Source organism: Leguminivora glycinivorella, chromosome 6, assembly GCF_023078275.1.
Source record: "Leguminivora glycinivorella isolate SPB_JAAS2020 chromosome 6, LegGlyc_1.1, whole genome shotgun sequence".
NCBI classification, from domain to species: Eukaryota; Metazoa; Arthropoda; class Insecta; order Lepidoptera; family Tortricidae; genus Leguminivora; species Leguminivora glycinivorella.
In genome coordinates, this window is record NC_062976.1 from 14,920,318 (window position 1) to 14,947,774 (window position 27,457).

At 38.3% G+C, this 27,457-nt stretch overlaps 1 protein-coding gene across 1 annotated transcript in view; it reads left to right on the forward strand.

Annotated features, from left to right (window-relative positions):
• LOC125227024 (protein phosphatase PHLPP-like protein) overlaps positions 1-27,457 on the forward strand; it is a 36,210-nt gene that overhangs the window by 1,774 nt on the left and 6,979 nt on the right. The window contains exons 2-4 of the mRNA XM_048131216.1: positions 689-1,420; positions 1,534-1,727; positions 7,575-7,813. Of these exons, the coding sequence (XP_047987173.1) occupies positions 689-1,420; positions 1,534-1,727; positions 7,575-7,813 (1,165 nt within the window). The remainder of the gene's footprint in view (positions 1-688; positions 1,421-1,533; positions 1,728-7,574; positions 7,814-27,457) is intronic.

Consider the following 27,457-nt stretch of genomic DNA (forward strand, 5'->3'; position numbering starts at 1 on the left):
CCAATAAAAAAACTGGAGCCGATGCTATACTTGTTCGCAGAAAACGAAACTAAACCTATTTTCGTACATTATTGAGGATTATCCTGTTTTTTTTTCTGTGAATTATTGTTATTTTGGAAAGGCGAAAGTTATGCGTGAAGACCTGAAGACCTCTCAAACTTGCCAGAAATTCATTGTTATAAATACGAGTATACCTAAGTAACTTATTGACTGTTATGTACGTTTGACAAAGAAAAAGGTAGAAATTAATAAGTATTAAGTATAATTTATTTCCTCGGTATATTCAAAACATTGTTTTGTGATTACATATTTGATTGTCTTGTCAAACGTACGGCCAAGAGGATGTCGTAATATTTTTAATAAATGCGTTAATAATGTTTAAATGCTGATCGTCATCTTGCAAAGAGATACGAAAAGTGTGGCGTAATTAAGTTAACGTAGCAATTAAATATAGCAACAAACTATTAGTTTACCCATCGTAACTAGAGCAGTGGTGTAACAGAAGATAACTGTTATATTGAGAAAACATACAAGGAATTTATGGAACTCTTCCCTTTACGTGAGGGTGCTTCCATACTCCCAATTGTTAGAAATGCCGACTTCTCAAGCTCTCACGTAGTTAAGGTTTACATATTTGACACTTTTGATTATGTAAATATAAACAAATGCGATACGAGTGCGTGAGCAGCGTACGTGCACAAACGTTCAAACGATTGCCTTAGGATTCAAAGCGATTCGCATAAACATGCCGTGTTCCCGACTGACCGAGCAACATGTTTCCCACCCCCACCTCTCCGACCCAATTGTAATGCAACGGCGGGCGCTCCGTCCGGCGCGGGCACTCGGGCATTGTGCTGCCGGCCTCCGCACCTGCGCCGAGCGCATGGACGCGCCATGGTCTGCGATCACGGCCCGCACGGCTCATCGCCTCCCGCGCGCCGCAAGTCTCTCCGCCGCCTCGCCTCCACGCGCGGCTTCAAACCTCGCCCCGCCAACGAGTACGGCTGGATACGCGTTTTCGAAGGTCTCGAGCCTTTCGCCGTCGACGCACCCAGCAAACTTGTGAAAGTCACCCTCAGTACCACTGTCGAGGACATTAACAAGGAGCTCGGTTTTGGAGACGAGCTTACTATATGGTCTCAGATTGGAGGGGAAACTACAAGGAGATTGGAGATTGACGAATTTCCTTTAAGGATTCAAGAGCAGTTCTTGGCAACTTGCGGGTGGAAATCTGAAGCTAGGAGGTTACGGCTGGCCGTTGATCCGGAGTTGCGGCATTCTCTGCGATGGTGCTCGGGCCCGGCGGCGCGTTCCGGTGGAGTACGCCGATCTGGTACCATTCACGTGTTGAAAGGACACGTGTTTCCACAATGGAAACCAAGACCCGCACACATTATTGGCTCTCGGCTTCACATGCATGGTGAGATTTATCTTTGTTTTAATATCTTAATGGTCTTTAATTCAGCGTACATGTCAGTCACCATTATTATTTAAACTAAATATTTGTATTTATAAATTTATATGCTATTTCAGGGACAGCGTGGGAAGTTATCGAGCTAAGCGGCGGAAGTATCGAACTGTGTCAGCCGAAGGCCCAGCGACTAGTGTTGTGCCTGAAGCCGCGTTGTCAAGGAAACGGCGTCGCCGGCGACAGTGCCATGAATCACCTGTTCCTCGGATTTAGCACTGTCTGGGAGAGGAATCTGTGGTTCAGCTGGCTGAAAGAGGTATGCACATAATTTTAATCCGTATTAACTAAGAGTTAGTCATGCGAAAGAAGTAGCACGCAGTTATTTTTAAAAGCAAACATTTATGTACCGGTTGTCGATGAGGCGAGTATAAGAAACAAAACATTATTTCAACGTTTACTTGATGTTGACTAAATCATAACAATTCCATGCATCTCTGCGAAGTGTAACTAGAGCAAATCTTGCAGTTTAAGTGTTTAGTTCCATTGGCTAGTGTGCACTGTGCGGTGCAGACTCTCAGATGATTGGCGTTTGATTCCGGCACACTTCCCAAACTAACGAACCGAACGGTTGTCATAACAGCGCCAAATTGCTAGAAATCAGCCGATTACCGTGTATCTTTTGACATTTGAATAGTTTAAGTACTTATACAGGCTGATGAAATCTTTACTTTTTTAGCAATCAATAAAAATCTATGTCCATTTCAAAAATACTAGTAAGTAATAAACAGTTGCTCATAATTGAATCAGTCGCAGGCTTAATATTGCTCATTTCTCCTCAAACGTCTTGTATATTCACCTACTTCAGTTAACCAGGTGTTTGCCGGTTGTAGGTACCTACAATTTTCCATGCATCCATAATATCTAAGAATCGTTTTTATTGTAAACATATTGCTTGTAGTAAAGATATGCATCATAATTCATACTCGTAATTAAAATAGTAATTATATTACCAATTTTTTAGTTAAAAAAAAAAACAATTAAATTCCAAAATAGTTACCGTTAAATGGAAATTTTCACGCAGTAGTTAATTTTCATAATTGAATATCAATGGAAATTAAACCAACATAATTGAAACTCCTCTGTAGTAGAAACGGCATTATTTTACTCGGGCATTATTTTCGATATTACAAACAGTGATATCGACAGCGTAGCGACAATGTGCCATTGTGACATTTGGTCATACTTAGTATTATTTATTAACCCCCGACCAGGGGCGGCTCACTCCGCGATTCCATCGCCGCGCTACAAGTACATGCGGGCGGCCGCGAGTTCGCGGTCTAATCAGGGGTGGCTCGCATTCTCACGGAACGCACGTTCGCCCTTTCTATTGTTACTACACGTCGCGAGTTTTTTTAAGGTTCATATGCGATATCCGCGTGTGGAATGTTTAGTAAATCTAATAATGCTTAGTTAAATACACATCATGAATAAAATAGGACAATCTTATACAGATCTACTATTGATTATGTCATTTAAGCCCCACGGAAACGTTCAGTCATGGATTGTGACGTAGGGACTTAAACAAAAATATATAAATACCGTATATATACCTAGGAGACTTGAATATAATAGCATAACATTTTATCTGAGTACTATTATTTTTTAATCCATAGGCAACCCTAGCGTCCGACGCTGCGCACGTGCGGCTCGTTTCTTTGTAATCATTTTGTAGGCATTTAAAAAGGCGGCATTTCGTGAACTTCAAAGCAGTGGGCCTTCTGTACTTGTACTATTATATATTCTGTGCCCCGACGCAAAAACGGGGTGTTATATTATAAGTTTGATCTGTCTGTCTGTCTGTCTGTGTGTGTGTCTGTCTGTGGCATCGTAGCTCCCGAACGGATGGACCGATTTAGATTTAGTTTTTTTTTTGTTTGAAAGCTGAATTAGTCGGGAGTGCACTCCTATGTTCTTAATAGCCATGTTTCATAAAAATCGGTGTTTCACTATGTCAGGGTTTTTTTTTTAATTCTAATTTTGTGGTCAGGTTAGTTTGGCATATAATTGTGGTGTCTAAATAGTAGGTATAGTTGGTATTCCTTCCATAAATTCGAAATTTCAAACTGAAGTACCTCTAGGTATAAGTACTATACCTATCACGTGATTCGGTCAAGTTGTGTTCGAATGTCAGGGTTTTTTTTTTTTCTTCATTTTTCAATATCTAATTCATTTTATTAAATTTTAGTGGTCAGGTTAGTTTGGCATATAATTGTGGTGTCTAAATAGTAGGTATAGTTGGTATTCCTTCCACAAAATAGAATTCGAGTAATTTCAAACTGAAGTACCTCTAGGTATAAGTACTATACCTATCACGTGATTCGGTCAAGTTGTGTTCGAATGTATGGGAAATAAAAACAAAATAAATACAGCAAAATTTTAATGTAGTATGGTACCTTAGGGTAAGGTGATTTGCGCACACTAGCGTCCCCTACCGTCCCCCTGACGCAACATCCCCTTTTAGCACGAAATAGGTCCTGTTTTACGTTTTTCTTCATTTTTCAGAAAAGTATCAGAGTGGGAAAAAGTGTCTATGAAAGAATTCATTCTTATTAAATTTTAGACAAAAAAGGTTATATGCATTTTTTTTTGTAGCACTTACCATATTCGTGCATTAGCTTGTTGAAGTTCGATATAGCTCAGTACTTAATGAAATAGTCATATGTGTATTAGTGATTTAATTTCAGAATTTTGACAAAGTTTATCAAGCTACTAGTTTTTGCCTTTCTGAAGTACCTTTTTACCAAGTTTCAAGCCTGTAGCTTGAAATAAAACTTATTCCCCATACAAACTTCAGCCAGCCTCATTTTAACTCTCTTAAAAGATAAAAATCCAAAAACGCTGAAATTAGTTTCTTTCCATTGTAATTTTACCTTTATAGTCTTTACACGAAGTTTCAAGCTCATATTCTCAAAATAAAGGTAGATCCACATACGTATTTTTACACCCATTTCACCCCCTTACGGGATGAATTTTGAAAATTCCTTCCTTAGCGGGTTCGTAGACCTTATAAGTAACCTACGTGTCAAATTTGGATTCTTTAGCATCAGCGGTTTGGGCTTTACCTTGATTTAAGTCAGTCAGTCACTCAGGACTTTGCCTTTTATGTATGTAGATAACATGAAAATAGTGCATGATATCAAAAAATATTATACGACCTTTCTTCTTGGGAATTTCATGAGCATTATTTCTTTCATTGACAACTTTTTTCTAAAATGTATACTTTCCCCAGGGCGGGAGGGGACGCTAGTGTGCGCAAAGCACCTTACGCTAAGGTATCAAACATTTATTTTATTTGGATTTTTTTTTTTTCAAAAAACACAGTTTGACCGAATCACACGATATTTTTTCTGATTACTGTATTATACACTATACAGGTATGCATACGGAAGGAAGTGAAAATAATCATTTATTACTATATTAGACCGGACCCGAAGTTTGCACAACCTTGGAATGATTCGTGCTCTGTGGATCATCTTTGACGGTTAATTATACAATGCGTCAATCAAAGTTTTTGCTTGATATGTATTGTTAACTATTTTAGGCCTTACTAGGTCACATTGTGCTCTATGCTATAATTATTGACCACGGATAGGATTGAAGTAAAAGCCAAGGTTACATTAGATTAGTCATACGATATAATTAGGTACTTATAGGAACTTACTGTATTTAGGTACGAGTATTATCGCAAAAATTGAAATATAAGTGGAAAGTTTTCACTACCCAATTAAATATTAATCGATGATAAAAAGTACTGGCAACTACACCTAACTTAATAGGATTGATTAGGGCTCGTATTTGTTGAAAATGTTATAAAATGAAGTTGTATAAATTTCTTGCACCATGCACTCAGCTAATGTGTAGCTTCGCAAAGCTAAGTGACTCTGGCAGTCTACTAGTAAAATTCAGGAATTCCGATAGGTACCTAACTAAGTAACATTCGCGTACTACTCCAGCTGTAAAGTGATAAGGATGATTTTTCTTAGACCCACAATTAGGACTTATTTAAGAGGAACCTTTTCGCCGATGCCAAAAATTAAATTGACAATTGTGCTTCTTAGAACGTATCTCCGTCTAAGTCTCTTGCGTATTGGTGATAGAGGCCCTTCGCCACGGAACACTTTGGCTAAGCCGGCTGAGGTCAGAATCATCTAATCGTCAGTTAGATGTGATACCAATCTTGAAGGGATGCTGCAAACTCATGATTGATTTGATGGTCGTCTTTGTGTAACCTATTGAAGGTGGAGTAGTTATAAATTAAAAAAAATAGTAGGTAGGTACTTAACACTTAAAATAATGAGCACAATGTAAAATATTGGTATTATTTGTATAAAAAGTATGTTAATAACAAACAGCGCTCGTGTCGCCCCAAGATGTCACGGTTGAGATGTCGAGACCGCGATCGCGGGGCGGCACAGTCGGCGCTTGCTCACAAGTAAAAACTCACTCGAAACAGTCGCATTCCGCATTTCTCCTGCACAGGCTTACACTTACTGCTTCCTTATATGTACAGTGATTATTTATAGTGATAACAAGTGATACAGTTGTCTTTGTGATACAAAGTCAAGAAATTCAAAAGTACCAGCTATGTTTCTGTTGCGAATATGCACAGTATCAAAATTGAAGCGTGTTCACATTAGTGTTTAACAATCGACAAAGGACTAAAAGCCATTTATGCCAGTGACATAATCGTGATCGGAATAATGATGTGGCAGACGGGAATTCGATGTCTTTGGGAATAACAATGCTCTCGAGTTCGTTCGCCCCATGATTACGCACCGAGACTGTAGTCTTTTGAACTGTCATCTGAATGAATTTAGTTTCACAAATTCAGATAAATGAGTGTATTTGAAAGTTTGTGATGGTGGAACAAAGCACGATGAAGTCTGACGACGAAGAGCCTGACAGCCTCGACGTGTTTAGTCTAACAAACGGAGACGATGACTTTCTGGATAGCTTGGAACCTTCCACTTTCAAGGAGAGATACGATGTGGTACGTTCAATCTGCATTTTAGAGCTGAACACTACCAGGGCACCAACAAGCCGACTATTAAGATGAATTTCTCATTCTAAGCCAGTATCTTGGCAGCAATACAAAAACGTTTTGTCAAAAAAAAACACTTACGCATTTTTCGCATACAAACACGGGGCAAATTCATGCATAGCTTGAGCCCTGACTCTATAATTTTATTATGAATAGAAACAAAACAAGTCAAAGTAAATAGTCATTACGATAAATCAAAAGTTTTTAGATAAATTAGGTATTTTATATCGTACTTATTGGCAATCTGAAGAGGCAGATTATTTTATAAGAAAAAATAGTTAATAGTACCTAAACACTGAAATTTATTAAACGTTTTACAATGTTTGCATTATTAAATAGAGTGTCCACCGGTTATATATGGTGGCGTGTTCAGTGGATACATGTAGAACTCAACATCATAGTGTAATAATGGAAAAAATGGACCAGTTACATTTGTCCCCCAGTCGAGATTTGCCCCGCTGTACCTTACATTAAAAGAAACATTAATTTTGTAATCGGATCACGATACCGAACGGATCTCCATAACTTTTGTTACACCTATGTACTCGTACCTATATCTGAAAGAAATTGCATTAGCGGTAGCTCCGCGTCTTTTGTCTACCGTTATTTAAATTATTTTCAAATTTAGGCAATTTTGTTGAATATGACAGTAAATGTTGTTATTTTATTTCATATAATTATAATTTTGTCATTTTATTTCAAAACTTTGACATGAGAATGGCACGCCTGTTTAATGGATATATATGACATGATATACATGATTTTTATTATTACGGTCCTCATCGTAATAATATAAATCAAATGGGGCTTCAAATGGTTAACATCTCATAACAGTCCAAGAATGAAATAGATTATTGTATCGAATACATTTGGATTTTTTCAAAACATATGCTGAAGCCATGAGAGTTCACGTAGTCCAAATAATCATGACCAAAGGCTTATCTTGTCTAACCTGCAATCTTTCTAATGCAATGCGTTTGAATCCCATCAATCCCATGTACAATAATTACAAATAACTCCACACGGCAAAACCAATATTTATAATCATTATTATTGTTCAAGGGTTCTCTCAGCACGCAGCCGCCGAACGTCCTCGACCTGAGCGGCGGCGGGCGCACGTCGCTTGGCGAAGCGCTCGCGCAGCACGCGACAGGCGCGTTTCATGTGCGCGTGCTACGGCTACGCAGCAACGCGCTTAGCACGCTGCCGCCGCAAGCGTGGACGTTGCGCGCGCTCACGCATCTCGATATCAGCGATAACAGGATAAAGGAGCTGCCGGAGGAGATATGCCAGCTAACGCAGTGAGTGTCATTTGTTATTTGGAACGTTGCTAGACGACGCGCTCGCCCTGCATGCGGCGTGTTCACTGTGCGCGTGCTACGGCTGCGTTCCAACGCGCTTAGCACACTGCCGCCGCAAGCGTGGACGCTGCGCGATCTTACCCACCTAGACATCAGCGATATCAGGATAAAGGAGGTGCCGGGGGAGATATGCCAGCTAACGCAGTGAGTGCCATTTGTTATTTGGAACGTTGCTTGGCGACGCGCTGGCGCAACACGCGACAGACGCGTGCGCGTGCTACGTCTGCTTGCTAAGTACAGTCAGCTGCAGAGAAAAGTAGACCCCCTTGCATACAAATTTGTATTTTGTTTGTTGTTGTTTTGGGGGGGTTTTTTTTAGCTGACTGTACACGCTAGCACGCTAGTAAAAGAGCTGTGAGCTGCCAGAGGAAATATGACAGCTTACGCAGTGAGTTTCGTTTGTTGTTCGACGTTCCCTTTCGGTTTAGGTAGGAGTCAATTGAAACAAATGTATTTGGACAAAACGAACTCTTCATAATGTTAATCGAAAACATTACCTACTCAGCCCAGTCTTCTATTATATTCTGTCAAGACCGTATTTCACAGGTCAATTCAAATTCAAATCTGACACTGACATCAAAACGATGCACTGAATGATATTATTTACGTTGTATGTTCAAATATCTTGACTAGGTAGGTATATGTACAAAATGTGCAATGCTAATCTTAGAAAATTGCATGGCAGTTAAGATGTGCAATGCAATGTTAGCAGTAGATAATTGCTGTAATAAATATATAATTAGAGACGTAACGTATAACTTTCTATATTAACTTTTAATTAAACGTTCTCATTAGCGGCCGAAGAGAGAGTGAGAGTGTTATGGGAGGATTTTTCAGAGGTAGATATTTGTGGTTATAAAAAGTAAATTATTCATTATGATATAAGAAGTAGTATCCTGCTTTTCTAACAAAAAATGTAGAAAGGCAAGAGTCGAGTGTTTCTTATACACCGTGTTTCACTTAACACTAAAAACCTGAAAACAGTTTGTTCAGAATCGAGAGTAGAATCGATTGAGCTATATCTTGATGGGGGTAATTTTTTTTATTTAAATTTGTATTATTAGTTATTTTTTACGTGTCTATTCTATTGTACTCGTAAGACAACATTATGTATATCGCATTGCTAGAGGTTGTTTACCTTTTTCAGTATTTAGGGGTTACTTGGACGATTATTTTTTCCGCTATGAGTTTGACGTTGTTTGTCAGTTTAATCTTAATGTTTATCATAAGTCATAACAAATTGAACTCGTACCTAATTACAACCTTGTCATTTTGAATATTGGGTTTAAATTTGCTTAGTGCGATTACCTGTCCAATTTGAAGTTTACTGTGACAAAGCTTTAAAGTGTTTTACAGTGACATCTTAGCTGTCTATTGGTAAACCTTATGTCGTTGCAGTAACGTACACAAATAAATAGTTTTATGGTTTATGGTGGAAATTAGCAATTATTTTATTGAGTGTAGAGCTAAAAGTCAAGTAGAGCTGTACAGAAAATTAAAAATTCAATTTAAAAAAAAAGTGGTTATACCGTAAAAGATGAATACTCTAGATGAGTTTAAAAAAATAAAAATCAGTTGGGGTGTCTGAGGTTTTGAGTGTTACCGGAAACACGTTGTATACGAGTATTTGTAATACGTGAAAATGTAGTTGAACAACTGAATTAATTTAAATTTTCAAATGATGGTCGTCACTACCTTTTCAAGGGATTAAGATTATAACTATTTCAACTGGGTTCCAATGTTTCAAAAGCATTACTGGCTAATACGTCATCATATGTAGGTATGTAAATACGCAAAGATATAATATGCAACGTTATGCCAAGGGACAAACAAACCGCATATTGATTTAGAGGCGTAACAACATGAGCGCACATACTTAGCTTATCCAAGTACGTACTTACCTGAAATTGTATACAATTTACAATCTTGTTCCCCAGACATACATTTCCAAATTCAAACCATATCATTAGAGGTTACGCACATGATGGGCCACGTTCTGTAACGCTCGGGCGGTGGTGCGTGGCCAAAATCTCAACTCAGCCTTCGGCCACTGCTGCAAGAAACCCGCATTTTTTTATAAAATATCTAATAAGCCACCAAGAAAAAAAAGAGTGGCACTGAAACTTGAGTACTTCATGTGCTCTGCCTACCCCTTTATGAGATACAGGCCTGATTGTATGTATATATCTTTTTTTTTTCTATTTTAGTAATTGCTGGGAGTCAATCAGTCCTCGCTAGAGATACGGGCGGCTGGTTGATCTTTGTTTGGTAACGGCTGCTAATACGATGAATTGGTGATAAGGATGAATCAAGGCTAAATGAGTTAATCAATCAAGACTAGAGATGGGCCGAATATTCGGTAAATATTCGGTATTCGGCATATTCGGCAAGTTTTTCAATGTTTGTATTCGGCCGAATAATTCGGTTGCACTAATGAAGATCTTAGGGCCTGGCCACATGGGCGCGTTGCGGCGACGCACCGCAAAAATTCTGCGTTGCGTTGCCGCGCCGCCAGTTTTTGTGGCAGGAAATCTGCGGCGCGGCACCGCGACGCAAGAACTCGCGGTGCGTCGACGCACCGCAAAAACTCGCGGCGCGGTACCGCAACGCAGAATTTTTGCGGCGCGTCGCCGCGCCGCCAAAACTGGCGGTGCGTCGCCGCGCCTCGATAACTATATACAGTGCAGAACTTCACGATCAGTCTTTATCCAGACATGGATCCCATTACGCGCATTCTGCTCTTGCTCGTATTACGGAGGCGCTTAAAAAAAAGGAGACGAAAAGAAGATGCTGGGTCAACCCATATATACAGAGTGGGGCCTGTAACAAAGGCGAAGAATTGAACTGTAGGCTATTCTCCTTATACTGATCAACATTTGTTCAGTGACTTTTAAAAATTATGAAGTCTTTAAATTTTAAATTTTTCATACAAAATAAATATTAGCTTCAATGTACGCCATTATTGTTGACATTGACGTTGTCTGTCACACTTTAGACTTAACAGAATTCGCAATACATTACCTCTTAGAAAAAACTTTCAAGGGTGATAAAAATCAAAATACAAGTTATTTTTAAAAGTCGCCGAACAAATGTTGATCAGTATAAGGAGAATAGCCTAGAGTTCAATTCTTCGCCTTTGTTACAGGCCGCACTCTGTATATAAAATGAATAATGACGGAACTCATTTTGAAAGGAAATATGCGGCATTAAAGACAAGTGAAGTGAAGTTCAAAGAATATTTCAGAATGACAATAGCAAGTTTCGAAGAACTGGTCTTTAAAATCTCACCTCGAATAAAAAAACGATATATATTTAGAAAACCTGTCGGACCTCTGGAGATGCTGAGATTAACTAAATATGCCGAATACCGAATATTTACCGAATATTCGGCCCATCTCTAATGTGGACAAAGGACGAAAGGACAGCCTTATAGACAGCAGGCAGGCAATTATGGTCGCGCGATAAATGATAAAAATATCAGGCCGTCCCTATCGCACTATTTGTAAGTGCGATAGGGACTAGGGACGGTCCGATGTTTTATCATTTATCGCGCGACCATGATTGCCCTGCAACTTCTTATTGCTATCGGTGTCGAGTACTTATCCAAGTTAGGTATCTATTTTAAACATGACGGTGTAATTGTGTGCAGTACAGTACCTACAAAAAAAATGGTACAGAAATTAAAAATAATTACAGTACGCTGAACCAAAATAATATATTACTTACAATACTATATATCATATCATTTTCCTCAGAGCATTTTTCCTGTCTTTGTGTATACTACCTACGGTTGGCAACCCTACGGCCGTTTTCACATTATCCGATCCGATATCGGGTATAGGAAGGATGTAAAATGTAAGATTTATGCGCTTCCAGGTTTTTATTTATGTATTTAATAGATCATTATTACTAAAAAACGATATAAAACGCAAAAATTGCGGATTTAATGCAGATGGCACTCTCCTAGAACAGTTTTTGTCCGAGGCACCACCGAACTGCCGATATCGGCAGGACGCTTCCGACATTTTTGGCATGCCGGACCCCCCGCCAGCTGTCGGCCGATAATATTTGTGTGTGTGCGTATATAATGTAGGTATACGTTTGTAGTGTAGTGTGCGTGACAAAAATGGCGTCTATTAAACAGCTGCTGTTAATGATGAATTTCTGTTGAAAACAAAAAGATTGTAATTCATCGGTCCGAATTGCGGATACTAATTTTTTCATCTTTTAGTAGATATAGTTAAATGTAAAATTATAAGTATTTATTTTACTTGCCGCTCTTGAGTATTTTTATGCTCGTTATTTTAATTTTACAATAAAATATTTGAAATATAGTGCTTATGATTATTAAAATATAGTATATAGATATCGATAATATAATGGGACACCTAAATACAATCAATCAACAGGAAATATACATTTAAATAATAGAAATAAATTTAAACTAAACTAAACCTAACTTAACCTAGGGGGACTACATTGTATCTACAAATGTCTCCCAAGTCGCTGCCAGTACCTCCTAGTGTGCCCATAAGGCTGGCCGCGTTTCCTTGCTGGATAGCGATGCCAATGCGCTGAGCGAGGAACGAGCCAGCCCTACGGTCACCAGTTGACTTGATTAGGAGATATTTCAGCCTTTGGAATAATTTTAAGGCCTCCGGCCCCCATGGACCTAAAGTTTCCACAGCGAAGGCTGCAAAAACGTAACCGTCGCCAAGACATGCGTATTTTCGACGTTTTGCAGCCTCCTAAATATAAAACTTTTTAAAAATATTTTTTGATACAAAATCATACTTCATTGATTTGGAACAATCCGTTTTATCGGACCGACATCCGACACTATCGGAAGCGTTTATCAGATGTAGGATGTCGGTCCGACACCCGATATCGGATCGGATAATGTGAAAACGGCCTACACCGCTCAATGTGGCATTTGCACGATACAGCAAGTACAGCAACGTGCCGCGGCGGCCGGCCGTGTCGCAGTTGTTAGCTAAGCTACCCTTGTGTGCGTGCGTGATGACTGATGACACGATTCGCTGGTTGTTCTTTTAGGTATTTAAGTACTTTTAGGTGTTTAAGTACTGACAAACTATTTTTTTACATTGGAACAGCGAGCGAAAACCGCTAACGGTTTATCTGCCGCTGTTGTCGCTCGTTTACACTGTAGGTATTTTTTATTCGAAAGAGGTAAATTTATATCTAAGTAGGTAATTAAACAGTTCTTATCTAATTAATAAGGAAATAAGCATTCAGTTTAGCTGGTCGTTTGCAAACAACCCGAGTGCGCACCTGTACTTGGAAACAATACGTTTTTTATAATTGTTTTTGTCTTGTGTATATTATTAATTATGTTACGATTTACATCATTAGGCCATGCGTTTAGAGTATTAGGTAACATGAATTGCCATATTCTTTTCCCATAGGTATTCTGGTAAGTAGGTAATACATACATTGGTATATTGATATTCCTTAATGTTTGTGACCTAGTTCTATTTTTAAGGTTAGTCAGGTTAGATATTTCGTCACATACTAGCATCATCTTAAACTTATCGTATACATTAATTATTTTACAGTACTCAAATAGCTTACGTTCGTCTTTTTTATACATTTTCCTTATCGAGTTAGGTACAATTGTTTTTACTAATCTTAGCTGTATTTTATATATATTATCTAGGTAAGTTTTGTAAGTTCTACCGTAACTACTTAAACTGTAACTAATTATGGACTCGGCTAGCGACATGTATAACATTCTACGGGTACTAAAGGGTATTTTATGTTTTAAAAGGGATAAATTGGCCAGTATGGATCTCAGTTTATTGCACACGTAATTTATATGTGGGCCCCAGTTAAATGTGTTATCTATTATAAGACCAAGATATGTATGTTTATCGACTTGCTGTAAGGGTCCGCAATCGCATGTGTTCGTTGTGATATTGTGTAGGCATTGGTGTTTGTGTGCTATGATTCTAGGTTTTATCTGGCATTTTTTGTGAGCGGAATGGATATACATAAGTTTTGTTTTATCGTAATTAATTATTAATCCTACATCGTGGGCCCAGGCACATAATAAATTAAAGTTATTTTGTAATATTTTTTCTGCAATTTTTATATCGGAGTGGGCGGCTACTAGACAGGTGTCGTCTGCGAATTGGTATACAGAACCCTCGCAAAATATATTGCACATGTCGTTCACATACAGTAGGTATTCGGTAGGTGAGAAAATCGATCCCTGGGCGGTTCCCCTTTCTGTTGGAATCATGTTATTTTCGATCTTAACTGATGTGAAACGATTTTTATGATAATTTTTTATAAGTTCTAGAAAAGGGCCCTGTATACCATTTCGCAGGAGCTTGTTGTAAAGTGTGTGGTGCCTCAAAGTGTCAAACGCCTTACTGAAGTCAATAAACAAGGTTTAAGACGCTACAGGAGCGAAAATGGAAAGGAAAGGGAGCCCTTTCAATTTGGGAATTTTAGTTAAATATACTAGTGTTATTAACTAGATTTATCGAAAAAAATTGTCCATTCAGAACAACTCAGTTAAAAGATACTGCGAAAAAATTCTTTAAAATCGAGGTTCCGCTCTCGACTGTTTCCTCCTTCAAAACTTAATGAATCGTAAGTGCGTTTTCACATTATCCGATCCGATATCGGATGTAGGACCGATATCCCATACATTACAGGCGCCATCTTGTATTTTTTCCATTGAAATCCTTATGACATCCGATATCGGATCGGATAATGTGAAAACGGCCTAACGGAATTTAATTACTAACAAAAATAATTGATTAGTCTATAATTTGGATGTTTAGATTATTGTAATACATTAAGACGCTACGGGAGCGAAAATGCTAAAATGGAAAGGAGTCCCCCTTTCAATTTGGGAATTTTAGTTAAATATACTAGTTTTATTAACTAGATTTATCGAAAAAAAAAATTCCATTAAGAACAACTCAGTTAAAAGATATTGCGAAAAAATCTTTAAAATCGAGGTTCCGCTCTCTTTTCCTCCTTCAAAACTTATTTAAACGGAACGAAATTTGAGAATCTGAATAATTTAAAATGAAATAATCTGTGTCGGACCGTTTAGATTTTTTGGACAATTGTTACCGATCTTGAGTATCCCTTTTTCGAGCCATATTGAAAAATGCCGTTTTTAGACATTTTTGATTGGATCTAGCATCTTTTAGAATAAGAATAGCAAAAAATATCAAAACGGTCCGACTCAGAAAAAATAATAATAATCTGTGTCGAAAAAATCATTGCTCTATCTTCAAAAACCAAGGAGGAAATAGTCGAGAGCGTTTGTATGGAGAACTGACCTGTATCGTATCGTCTTAAGAAATCTGATTTCAAAGGTTTAGGTAGGAAATCTAATCATCAATATTATTGCAATGTAAAATTATTTTTTTCTTTTTTCTCCGTGTTTTGTAACGCGCTTATTTTTAGGAAGCGGTCTTTTTCATGGTTTGTTTAAGGTACACACCGACATGTTGTAAACATTTTTTAGTTTTTCGTAAGTTAGTCGTTAACGGTGGTCTACAGCTAAAATTGATCTACGACAGAAATGATCTGTACATATTAAAGTAAGTAGGGAAGAAAACCGCCATGCTGAAGTGTATTTGTGCATGCCACGTCTGGTCTGTCGCATGCATGGTGAGACGACTTGGACGCCTTTATGAGTGACTGCATGGCCGGAAAAATAACACCAGAGGGAGTTGAGGAAATCAAGGGGAGAGGCCTTTGCCCAGCAGTAGGGCACTATAACGGGCTAATTAAAAAAATCTGTACCAGTTTAATTTTAATCTATTTTTAAGAAAATTTCCTACTAAAATGTAGATTCTAGCGAAAAAACGTACCTAGGTTTTTCCAGTTGAACATTATTTTTAGCTGCAAGCCACTATTTACGATTTAATAGATTTAAATAAAACTTGCCTACTAAATTATCCATTTGCATATTGATCGTAGTGAAAACACGTACGAAAACGACGTACGTTCACACGTTTTTCATCAAATTTATACCGTACCGTTTTGGTTTTTTGGCTAATTGTTACCAATCTTGAGTATCACTTTTTTTGCGCCATAATGAAATAGGCAGTTTTTGGAAATTTTTGATTGACTCGAGCGTCTTTAAAAATAAAAATATCAAAACGTTTCAACACAGATAAGATTAATAATTAATAACAATCTGACTGGGAACAAATCAAATTATTTTATTGAATATTTTTTTGATTTGTTATTTAATAACCTAACAATAAAATTAAAATTTTGAAAAAACTCCCGACCGCGACATAGTGGACCGATTTTCATGAAACATGGCTAAGAACACTCCCGACTAACTCGGCTTTCAGACAAAAAAACTAAATTTATATCGGTTCATCCGTTCGGGAACTACGATGCCACAAACACACACACACACAGACAGACAAACAGACAAATAGACAGACAGACACGTCAAACTTATAACACCCCTTCGTTTTTGCGTCGGGGGTTAAAAATAGTCTTTCGCTATATCGTAATGCTGCAAATGGATTCATATAGGAGGTGCAAGCACTAATTTTTGCCTTGGGCCTTGTCGTTTTTTCTTTCGTGTATGATGTCTATTTCAATTTATAGAATAATCTGTGTTGAAGAAATCAGTCTACCTTCAAAAACCAGGGAGCAAATAATCGAGAGCGTTGGTATGGAAATTGAACCGTCCTGTATCGTCTTAAAAATATAATCGATTGTCGATTTAGCCCCGCTCCCCAGCTGCCAGCTTGCGGACCTGAGGTTGACTATGATAAGAGAAGCATCTTAGCAGGTTGCCTCAAGGGCCTACTCCAAAATCCTGCCAGATTTCCGTCCATAGTCCATAATAGTGCGTAATTTTATTTTCACGAATTTATCGGATTCGGTTCGGACGTAGTTCGAAAGCGCTCTATTTTTAACGTAGGTACCTACCTATCGTCATATTCTGATAGAACGAATATTTTCTTTACCTATGTATTTACAAATTGTCAAATCTTTTGGGAATTACATAAAAGTCATAAAATTATTTATTTAATTAAATTTTGAAAAAACCCCCGACCCCGACATAGTGGACCGATTTTCATGAAACATTGCTAAGAACACTCCCGACTAACTCAGCTTTCAGACAAAAAAAAAACAATCTAAATCGGTTCATCCGTTTGGGAGCTACGATGCCACAGACAGACACACACACACAGACAGACAGACATACAGACAAACAGACAGACAGACAGACAGACAGACAGACAGACAGACAGACAGACAGACAGACAGACACGTCAAACTTATAACACCCCTTCGTTTTTTGCGTCGGGGGTTAAAAATGTTATTATTTAAATCTACCCATCGATGTACCCATTGCGGAAATATAAATTAGAGAGGCACTCCATTGTCAATAAACCCTTAATTGCATGATTTTACTTTTTTTAACAATTTACAGATATATGACAGCATGGTGGTATATATGCTGAGCACTGGAAAAATAATGAAAAAAATCTATCACCATTTTTTTAATATGAAACAACGTAACTAAAAAAGATGATTTTTAATAGCATATTGAAAAATTCGAATATTGCTTAGTATTTTATCGTGAAAAACTGTACTAAATCTACTATTGATTCAATTTTCGTGATGCTTGGAAAAAATCCATCACCAAGTAAAGAAGGGTTAAATATAAACGACACGAAGTTTAATTCGAACACAACAGTTCACAATTGCGAGCAGCGGTAACGCACCGCCAGTTTTGGCGGCGCGGCGACGCGCCGCAAAAATTCTGCGTTGCGGTGCCGCGCCGCGAGTTTTTGCGGTGCGTCGACGCACCGCGAGTTCTTGCGTCGCGGTGCCGCGCCGCAGATTTCCTGCCGCAGAAACTGGCGGCGCGGCAACGCAACGCAGAATTTTTGCGGTGCGTCGCCGCAACGCGCCCATGTGGCCAGGCCCTTACGTATTCCATTGAATAATAAGTTTTTATTTTAGTATCTTCTAAGGAACTACTAAAAATGCGTCAAAATATAAACACAATTGTTTTATAAAAAAGTTAAAAAACCGTAGTTTAAGAGTTGAGAAGAATTCAGAGTTGTTTTAACTAAGTTTTAGTTATCCACTAAATCATAAGAACATAGTTGTAGTGTGTATAACCATTATAAATCATTTCATAGTTTTAATCTTATTTAACATTCGGTTTAAAAATATGGCGTAACCGAATATTCGGCTGAATGTTCGGTTCGGTAAGAGCTGAACCGAATGTTCGACCGAATATTCGTATTCGGCAAAGTCCATATTCGGCCCATCTCTAATCAAGACACTCCGTAGTCACGGTCTCCTGGGTTGATTATAATCCTAATGCTTTTTGTATTTCAATTAGCCAAACTTGCATTTTTGTGGTAGTTATATACCTCTCGACCAAGAACGCAGGGAACTTCGTAAGCCAAATACTTCTTGTTGGATCCGAATGCGGACCCACAAGAAATATTTGAGCAATCCAAATACAGCTGTATATGTGTCCACTGAACGCGCTGGAAGACACATATGGCACTCAAGTTAATAGTTTCAAACGTTGAAAATATTGTGATTAGTTAAAGTTGTTCCCAGTTAAAATTGCCCCGGTATACCTTATTGAATCTTCTTCTGTTTCCCATTTCAATGTTGTATTCCGGCTGACTTGCTGCCGGCTGCTGCTGATACAGTTCATTAGAAAAGGCCACACTTTTGAGCCTAGGAATTTGTGTCGTTTTGTTCATATACCTATGTATATGTCTATTCTTTCCGTATATACCTATATCTATTTTTTGCGGCTCAGTTATTGACGGCGTTACAAAGACTTGTAAACTTGTTGCATTATGTAGAAAATAATCAACGAACCAACATTTTTATAAAACGGACTAATAAAAATATAGTTTATTTTCTATTTAAATAAGTTTCTCCATACAAAACTATATGAAATTAATACACCACAGGTACATGCGTTCAGCTGTTAGACGTTTCCGTTGTGTGCTAATTTTTTAAGTGAGTGCTTGCGTACGGCACTGGGGCTATCTCCATCTGTGCGTCGAAGCGTGCCACGTTCACTTTGCCTTAGTACAACCCTACTGTTAGCTAACATGACCCACACAAAGTACCATGTAGAAACAGAACAAAATAATTAATAAATTCTTAATGCAAATTATGTAGGTATACCTGAAGAGGAAACATAAGCCGTAGAGTATGGCCTCTTCCACTCCCCGCTGAAAGTGCACCTCATCCGCTCTCGGTTACCTCACAGTTACCGCCTGTCAAAAACGCGAACCGTCGACCTGTCATACCTCACTCATACAAGCATGGTACGTGTTCATCGACACGAGCTTAGACTGTGTGCTAAGGAACGCGCCTCTTTCATATATTTGATCGCCAGTGTCCGAGGTGGTCATATTCAAATTTTATGATTGATTAAAATTAAATAGCATTTGAAAAGAAACTTAAGAATTATTTACTTAATGAGGAAGCAAGAAACTCACAGTTTATCAAGGCAAGTGGCGCCACTAGAACCGCTTGCTGTTATTGTAAAATCGGAAAATGTTTTTGGAAGTTTTTTTATGATAAATTTAAAAGTACTTATAAGTTACCTTATTTTAGGTACATTATTTTTCTCAAACATGGTATGAAATATTGATGTTATGTGCCTTATAATTGGCAGCGAAGTATGACGTTGCAGGCAGGTGCGGCTAGGACGATTGATAGATAATGGAATTTCATACAAACCTTGCAGGCCAAGGCCGGCAAAGTCCTCTTTTTTAATTTCCAAACACATAATTGTGACATAACATCCAGGTATTTAACCAATTAAAAAAAAACTATAAGGGGCTTTATAGACGTGCCGACTGCAACTGGTACGGGCCCTAGACAATATTTGATTTTGGGTGCATTTTCATACAAAAAAAATTTTTTTCGTTTTTTTTTTTTAATTTTTTTTTAACTTTTTGTTTTTTTATAAGCGTATACAGGGGTTCAAAGGGGAACGAAAATTCGATTATTTTTGCGCTACGACGCACCGTTTAGGAGATACAGCCAACCAATGTTACTATTTTCAGTAGACTTTATTTATTTCATACCATGTTTGAGAAAAGCACTATACATAATGGGGTTGCCCGCCTCAGACCTATCCTCGCTTCGCTCGGCCGTCTATATGTCTTCGGCCGGCAACCCCCTTTGTCCCGGCCTCTGTAGTAGCTAAAGTTACATACATAGGTTCCTTAATCCTTGAAATTTGAATGCAAGACGAGTTACGGCAATTATTTGATGGTATCAAGGCTTTAGTTAACGATTATTATTAACAAGAGAAGGATGGACCGCCTTCGTCCTATTACGGCTTCCGTGCATTATTCGAGGCAGCTAACGCACAAATAATCATTTTCTACTCCCGTGTTGTTATTCGTCATTTACCGTGTCGTGCATAGATCGTTAAAACCCTACATAAAAGATGCCCGCCCCCGGCCGGCGCCCCGCGTACCCACGCATACGATATAGCTCTTACAGCATTGTTAGGTAGCCGTTAAGGGATATAGCGGGCCGCGGGGCGCCGGCCGGGGGCGGGCGGCGGCGCGGGGGAGTGCGAGCGACAGGGTGAGTGCAGAAACATTGCAGAAGACAAGTCAAAATACTTGTAGGAAACAGTGCGGATTTCACGAAAGTTATTCTAGAAAACTATTCGAAAGTAAGTCGTAGAAAAAGTATCGTATGCAACGGTGTTTAACTGAGTCAAAAAATACTCGTGGCGTCTTAATAACAATTTTCGGCTTCGCCTCAAATTGTTACCCACGCCACTCGTCTTTTTTGACCTCCTTTAAACGCCTGTTGCATAAAATACTAAAATGTTAGCTTCATTTACAACACCAACTCACCAAAACAAACGAAGGCACATGCCACCCGGCATTCAGCTATTATTTAAAATAGTGTACAAAATCCGTTCACTTATAAATTTTATAAACCAAGATACTCCAGCTAATGCGAAGATGTGAATTATTTGTTTTGTTTTTATTATCTGTTTACTTTTACGAGTTTTTATAAATAAAGTATTGATTAGATAACCTTATAAATTTTATAATAATGACAAAGCATCGTGACATATTCTATCCATAAAAAAAACTATAAACGATATTTGCTTCTTGTTCGTTTACGGTTAACTTTGATGAAAAATATAAGTACCCAGGTATCACTGCCCTGATTTAATTAGAAATCAAAAGGATGCGGGGCAGTTTTCAGAAAGTGCGAGTTCAAGTTCGGGGTAATCTACTAGGTAGTTAGGTATAAAGTACTGTTCCTTCAGATATACATATATGCCAGCCGTGCCAGCGTCAGGTGAATAAAAATCTATATTGGAATCAAACTGCTCATATCAAAATAGGAAATATAGCCACTGAAGAATATGTATTATGAAGAAGTTAAACACTTGTGTGTTTATTCTTTTTTTTTTCAGTATTTCTCTCACATATCAGCCTCATTGTACCTATAAACGTGACTAAATAGTACATTGTGCAACAAGGGGAGGAAGTAGAATATTACTAACGAGAGTAAATTAAATCGCGATGGCTTGCCGGAGCGATTTAAAAACTCGAGTTAGTAATATTCATACTCCCCGAGTTACACACAATGTTTTTCATCACACTCGCAATGTAAAAAATATGTAAATAGATGTAAAAAAATTAAGTACGGTACAAGAAATTTCATTATTCCCTTGGGAGAACGATTTTTCTATAACTCACGCTCCGCCTGCGTGCAATAGCACATTTAAAGTGCGGATGTGATGAAAAATAATAACCTATAGTTTCTCCTTAATTAGGTACGCCCCTTTGAAGGCCAAATCAATATGTTCAATTGCTTATATTGTAATTAACTAATTTCGGCTATTTTGTCCGGAATCCAGACTGGTCATTCTATGTAGGTAACTAAATAAGTAGTAAACACTTTATTGTACGGAACAAATTATAAGTGTGTAGGTACAAATACATAGTATATTACCTAGGTTCTTATTCATAAACGTACACTAAAGTTATCAAGTCGATAAAGTTCGTTTGTCCCTTTCTATCACACCAATACGTCGGAAAGAGACAATAGTTATTTGTTATACAAGGGGGCAAAGTTGTATTTTAACGCCGAGTGTGGAATTGAAAAACGAGCAAGTGAAAGGATTCTATTTATTTTATTTATTTATTTACTTACAGTATACAATTGTACCTTAACAGCTAAGGCCACAGCGGCACAAATTGTTATCGATAATACTTATACATCCAGTACACAAGTATATTTTACAAAATTATCTTAATTAATAGTGATACTACTTACAGGCATCTCTCTCTCAATCATCTTCTTACATTCAATCATCAATCGTCCAATTGCACTAGCGAACAAATCACACTCCGGGTATGCTTCTAGCACGGAGTTGAGCAGTGCGTGCGCGCGCGCGACCGGCGCCTGCGCGTGCGCCCGTGTGCGCGTGGCGCCCTCCGCCAGCAGCGGATGGCGCCGCGCGCGAGTGTACTGGTTAGGCACAAATAAGCGCATGAAGGCTTCGACCAGATCCACGCTATCTATTGTGCTTCTTATAACCCCGATCGTAAATTTCGCCAGAGAGAGTAACCTCCGTAACTGAAGCGAGTCGTATCCCAGATGTCCCTGCAAAAACAACGTGGGGTACATATACGGATAGCACGTGTGTATTTTTTTGTATAATGCTCTGAGATACGCCTTTTGAACTTGTTCCAGCATGAGGATATATTTACTCTCATGCGGACTCCACACCACTGCGTTCATTTCGAGTATACTACGCACGAGTGCCGCATATAACACGCGTGTGGCTTCCACTGTCAGAGGCGCGGAATTGCGCAGGACGAAGCCCAATCTTCTGTACGCAGTGTTGGTCACGGCCTGGACATGCTCACGAAACGTGATATTTGAGTCAAAAAGAACCCCTAAATCGCGTACCTGTTCCGAACGCGACACGTCAACGCCGCCTATGGTATAATTAAACATTTGTACTGTGCGAGCCCGGGTGAATGACATCATTTCGCATTTACTGGCATTAAAATAGAGCTTATTTTCAACACTCCAGCGATGGACTGCCTCTAAGTCCCGTTGAAGCTCTTCACAATCCCCCCGCCTCCGAATCGGTTTAATCAGCTTTACATCATTTCTTTACTGCTCTCCTCACGTCGCTCTCTGTAAAGCCTCGAATGTCAATGCTCCTAGCATCGACAGGTAGACTTTCACTGGAGACCTTTGGATCCAGAACTGGTTCCTCGCGTAGAAAAACGGAGGCGAAGTGAGATGCAAACGCCGCGGCCGCGTCAGCGCCCGAGTGCTCTACATCGCCACGCGTAACTCTCGGCTCCACGCCGCCTTTGCAACGCAAGGAATTGACGTGGGACCAGAATTGAGTTGGGTTACGATATAGGCGCTCAGACACTTGCTCCATATAATCACGTTGGGCTTCGACTATCTCATTTTTTATTTTTGAACGAAGCTGACTAGTTAGACTATAGTTGAACCACGAGCGAAGCGAGTGGTTCGAGAATAGAATCCTGAACTTGCGAGATTTTTAACACACGAGAAGTAAAATACATTTGCACCCGAGTGGAACACAAAACTTTTCCCCTCACTATAGCGAGGAAACTACAACACAAAAAATGCGTTTATCACTGCTATCAGTAGTTTCACAGGTGGTAAATCATCTATATTACTAGATTCACCTACTTTTATCAATTTTAAAGCAGTTAATTTGACTCTATTCGAGGTCAAACACCCTGAGGACACCCTGACCAGACTATAAACCACATCATTCTGGAATGCCCCCTAACTAAATACACAGGTCGACGACTTTAAAACCTTGTCGGACCAGTAGCGTACTGGCAACGGCAAAAATTTAATTTAATTTAATTTAAGTCTCCATTTTAAATTGTAATCAGTGACGTTGTTTATATGCCATACGATAAATAAAATAAATATCACACCAATACGTCGGAAAGAGACAAACGAACTTTATCGGCTTGATAACTTTAGAGTACGTTTATGTATAAGGGGGTAAATATTTAAATATGATTTAAGGTTATAATGTAAACTTATTTAAGCCAGACTCATTATTACCTATAAGATAATTAACTAAGTTTTTAACTTAGTTAATGAATTAACTTTATTTTAAACTAAGTATAGAAAACAGTAAGTTTAATTTATAATACATTCATACATACAATCACGCCTGTATCCATGAAGGGGTAGGCAGAGCACATGAAACTACTCAAGTTTCAGCGCCACTCCTGACAAATAAGGGGTTGAAAGAAAACGAAACTGTGACATTGCAGTGACAGGTTGCCAGCCTCTCGCCTACGCCACAATTTAACCCATATCCCACAGTCGCCTTTTACGACACCCACGGGAAGAAAGGGGGTGGTGAAATTCTTAACCCGTCACCACACGGTTCTAATTTATAATAATAATTACGAATAAATAAGTATGAAGTATGTTAAACGAAGGTACAGTATCTGAAACTTTTGGCAGAGTCGAAAGTAGCGAATAATAAGATCGGGACTCCATCGACTCTGGATCGAGACGAAATGCCAAGGTATGTCTTGACCTGTCGGTCATTACATTTGGCCGCTCTCTTGGTTGCTCTAGTGCGTTTTCACATTATCCGATCTGATATCGGATGTAGGACCGATATCTCATACATTACAGGCGCCATCTTGGATTTTTTTCTTCCTTTTGACATCCGATATCGGATCGAATAATGTGATAACGGTCTTAGGGAAACGGGATGTCCATTGGACCTCTTTTAAAAAATCTTAACAGTAAACTAGTTAACACAGTAAAAGCGTTCGGACTAATTTAATGATTATACAGAAATCTATCAATCAGCGCCTCGGGAAGGTACAATAGCTATTTCGAAAGGGAAATGCAAAGCCACGTAACGAGCCAAAGATCCATAGCTAAGTGGTATTGCATAGATTTATTAAGAGATAACCTGAACAACAATATGTGGGTACCTATGTAATGGTGGAGGCATTGCGTCTTGTTGCTAAACGCGTGGTCAGTGGGGCGACTCGCCTCTGCGGTCAGTCTAGGCGTAACTCCGCTGAAGCCAGCACCAAACCTTTACGTTTATTTTAAAATGTAATAAACATGCGAGTTTTTATCCGTGATAATCGCTACTCAATGTTTCGATTTAATGGTGGCGAAAGCTTGTGATAGCATAAAAGTGATGGTTTGTAGTGCAAGACAGGGTTACGAGTACGTTCTGTGTTGTTTATAACCTTTTTTACATCACCTGTGTTACTGGTAGAAGAAGATTTGGTAAGTGAGATGTTATAAAAAGTGTAGGTGTGTTGTGGTGATATTTTCATGTCTCAAAATTAGCGTCGTGCCAAGCGATTTTACGACTGTCGCTCTTCTCGTCAAACTTATGTAATAACTTAACATCTTCAATTCTCTACATCGGGAACTATCAAAATCGTTGATTCCTGTTTACAACTCATTTACAATTACTTATAGGCGAAAACTTAAGAAAGTCACCTGTCCCCTTAGCACAACTTGCCTTGTCGCGCGCGAGTCCATACATCAAGCGCGACTTCAAGTATGGACTCGCGCGCGACAAGGCAAGTTGTGCTAGAGGGGCTGTTGTATGTGTGAGTGACGTGTTCGAATAGAGAACACATATTTAAAATTAGTAACACAAACAAAACAAACGCTTATTTAAACACGTCACTCACACATAGGTACAACAGGTGACTTTCTTAAGTTTTTCACCTATTAGGTATCTACCTCGTATTTTTTGCAAATAATAAATAAGTAGGTACCTAAGTATAATACTAAACTGTATAATGTATATCAGTATATCAAACCAATATGTGTGAAAAACCGGGACGTCACTACGATGTTGCCTTTTTAATTTTTACTCTTTTTGGTCATACTGTATATATTTAATTTTATTATAGAGTAAGTAATTAGTTTTTCTATTGGTTTCTACGAAATAAAAAATAAAAACGCATCTAATTAAAATGGCTTTCAAAAATAAATACCAACTTTTAATTTCTTCAGTCACGGCCCGTGCGCTTATGGGCCGCGATTAACATACGGTGCGATATGTTACAGTCAGCGCAAGACGTGAAACTTCTAAACAAAACCTATTGTTGAGAACTTATGCAATACAAACAAATGCCGACTAAACTAGCTGATAAAAATTTGTGGTACTATATGTATCAGCAGCGGCTGGTCCATACATGCCGATTCCCACCGGCTTGCCTAAAATTGATTACTAGTGAAGTACCTAAATGTTGAAGGTTTATTTTTGCTTTGATGTTGCAGAAATTTTCACCAGCCGCCACTGATATTTATATGAAGATTCTAAGATATTATGTGATTTACAGACACACATAAAATGACCATTTATACGATACATGCACGTTTCTTTTCATTATAAGTAGATAAACAAAGTATAGGTAGTTGATGATGATAATTATACATAGATGTATAGAAAAAAAAACATACGAAAACAAATGTGATTAGGCGTCATCCATATATTACGTCACAGTGTAAGGGGGGGGGGGGGGTCAAACTAAATGTGACAATCCCAGTTAAAGGGATACAAAAAGCGTGACATAGGAGGGGGGAGGGGTCCAAAAACCTGAAATTTGGTGTGACGTAATATGTGGATGATCCCTTAGAAGTTGTACTCGTAAGCTAGTAACATCGCATGATTTACAAACATAATTTCTCAAAAGTAGTTACCTACAATAGAAACCTGTTAGTACTAAAAAAGCCACGGACCTGTTTATGTTTTATAGGCTACTAGACTCGTATCGAATTTAGCACATCAAGTTATTGTTTTCTGTAGTATTTGACTTAAGAAATCAATATTTATAGCTTGCGGGCATTAAAAGTGCGTGATGACTGCGTATTTTTAATTAAAGATGTGTGTATGTTTTTTTTTAATTATGGACTCCGAAAACGGTGTTGGCCAATGGAGTGACGTCACATAATTCAGATCAACTATGGAAATTAGAGGTAGTAATCTGATCTCCATAGAAGCAATCTCTATTGTACTAAAATTCATAGTCGTTGACGGATGTGACAATGTGAAATATTTTTTCTAAATATACTGACGTCATGTCATAGATATTCTATAGATTAATATGGCTGATGTTGTTTTTGCCTGATCACGTAAAAGTAAACTTTAATTTTTTTTTTGCAGGTTTTTAAGTCGTAATAAAATATGATACTATTTTTTTTCGTTTAATTAGACAGTAATTAATAATATAAGACATACTTTGAAAAAGGGTCAAGTAGCCTATTCTTATATGAAACTATTGGTCCACTTATATTTAATTAATTTGATCAAAATAACTCTTAGTTTGTGAACAATAAAAAAATAGGTACAGATGTAGTGCGTAAAGGGTTTCCTTCGGAAACGTTCGTATTTATCATGCTAGTTCAGTCAATGTCAGTTCATCTTGTACTGACACTGACTGAAATAGCATGACACGTTCGTACGTTTCCGTAACAATACGAAGGCAAATCTTTTCGCACTACATCTGTATATTCTGTATATGT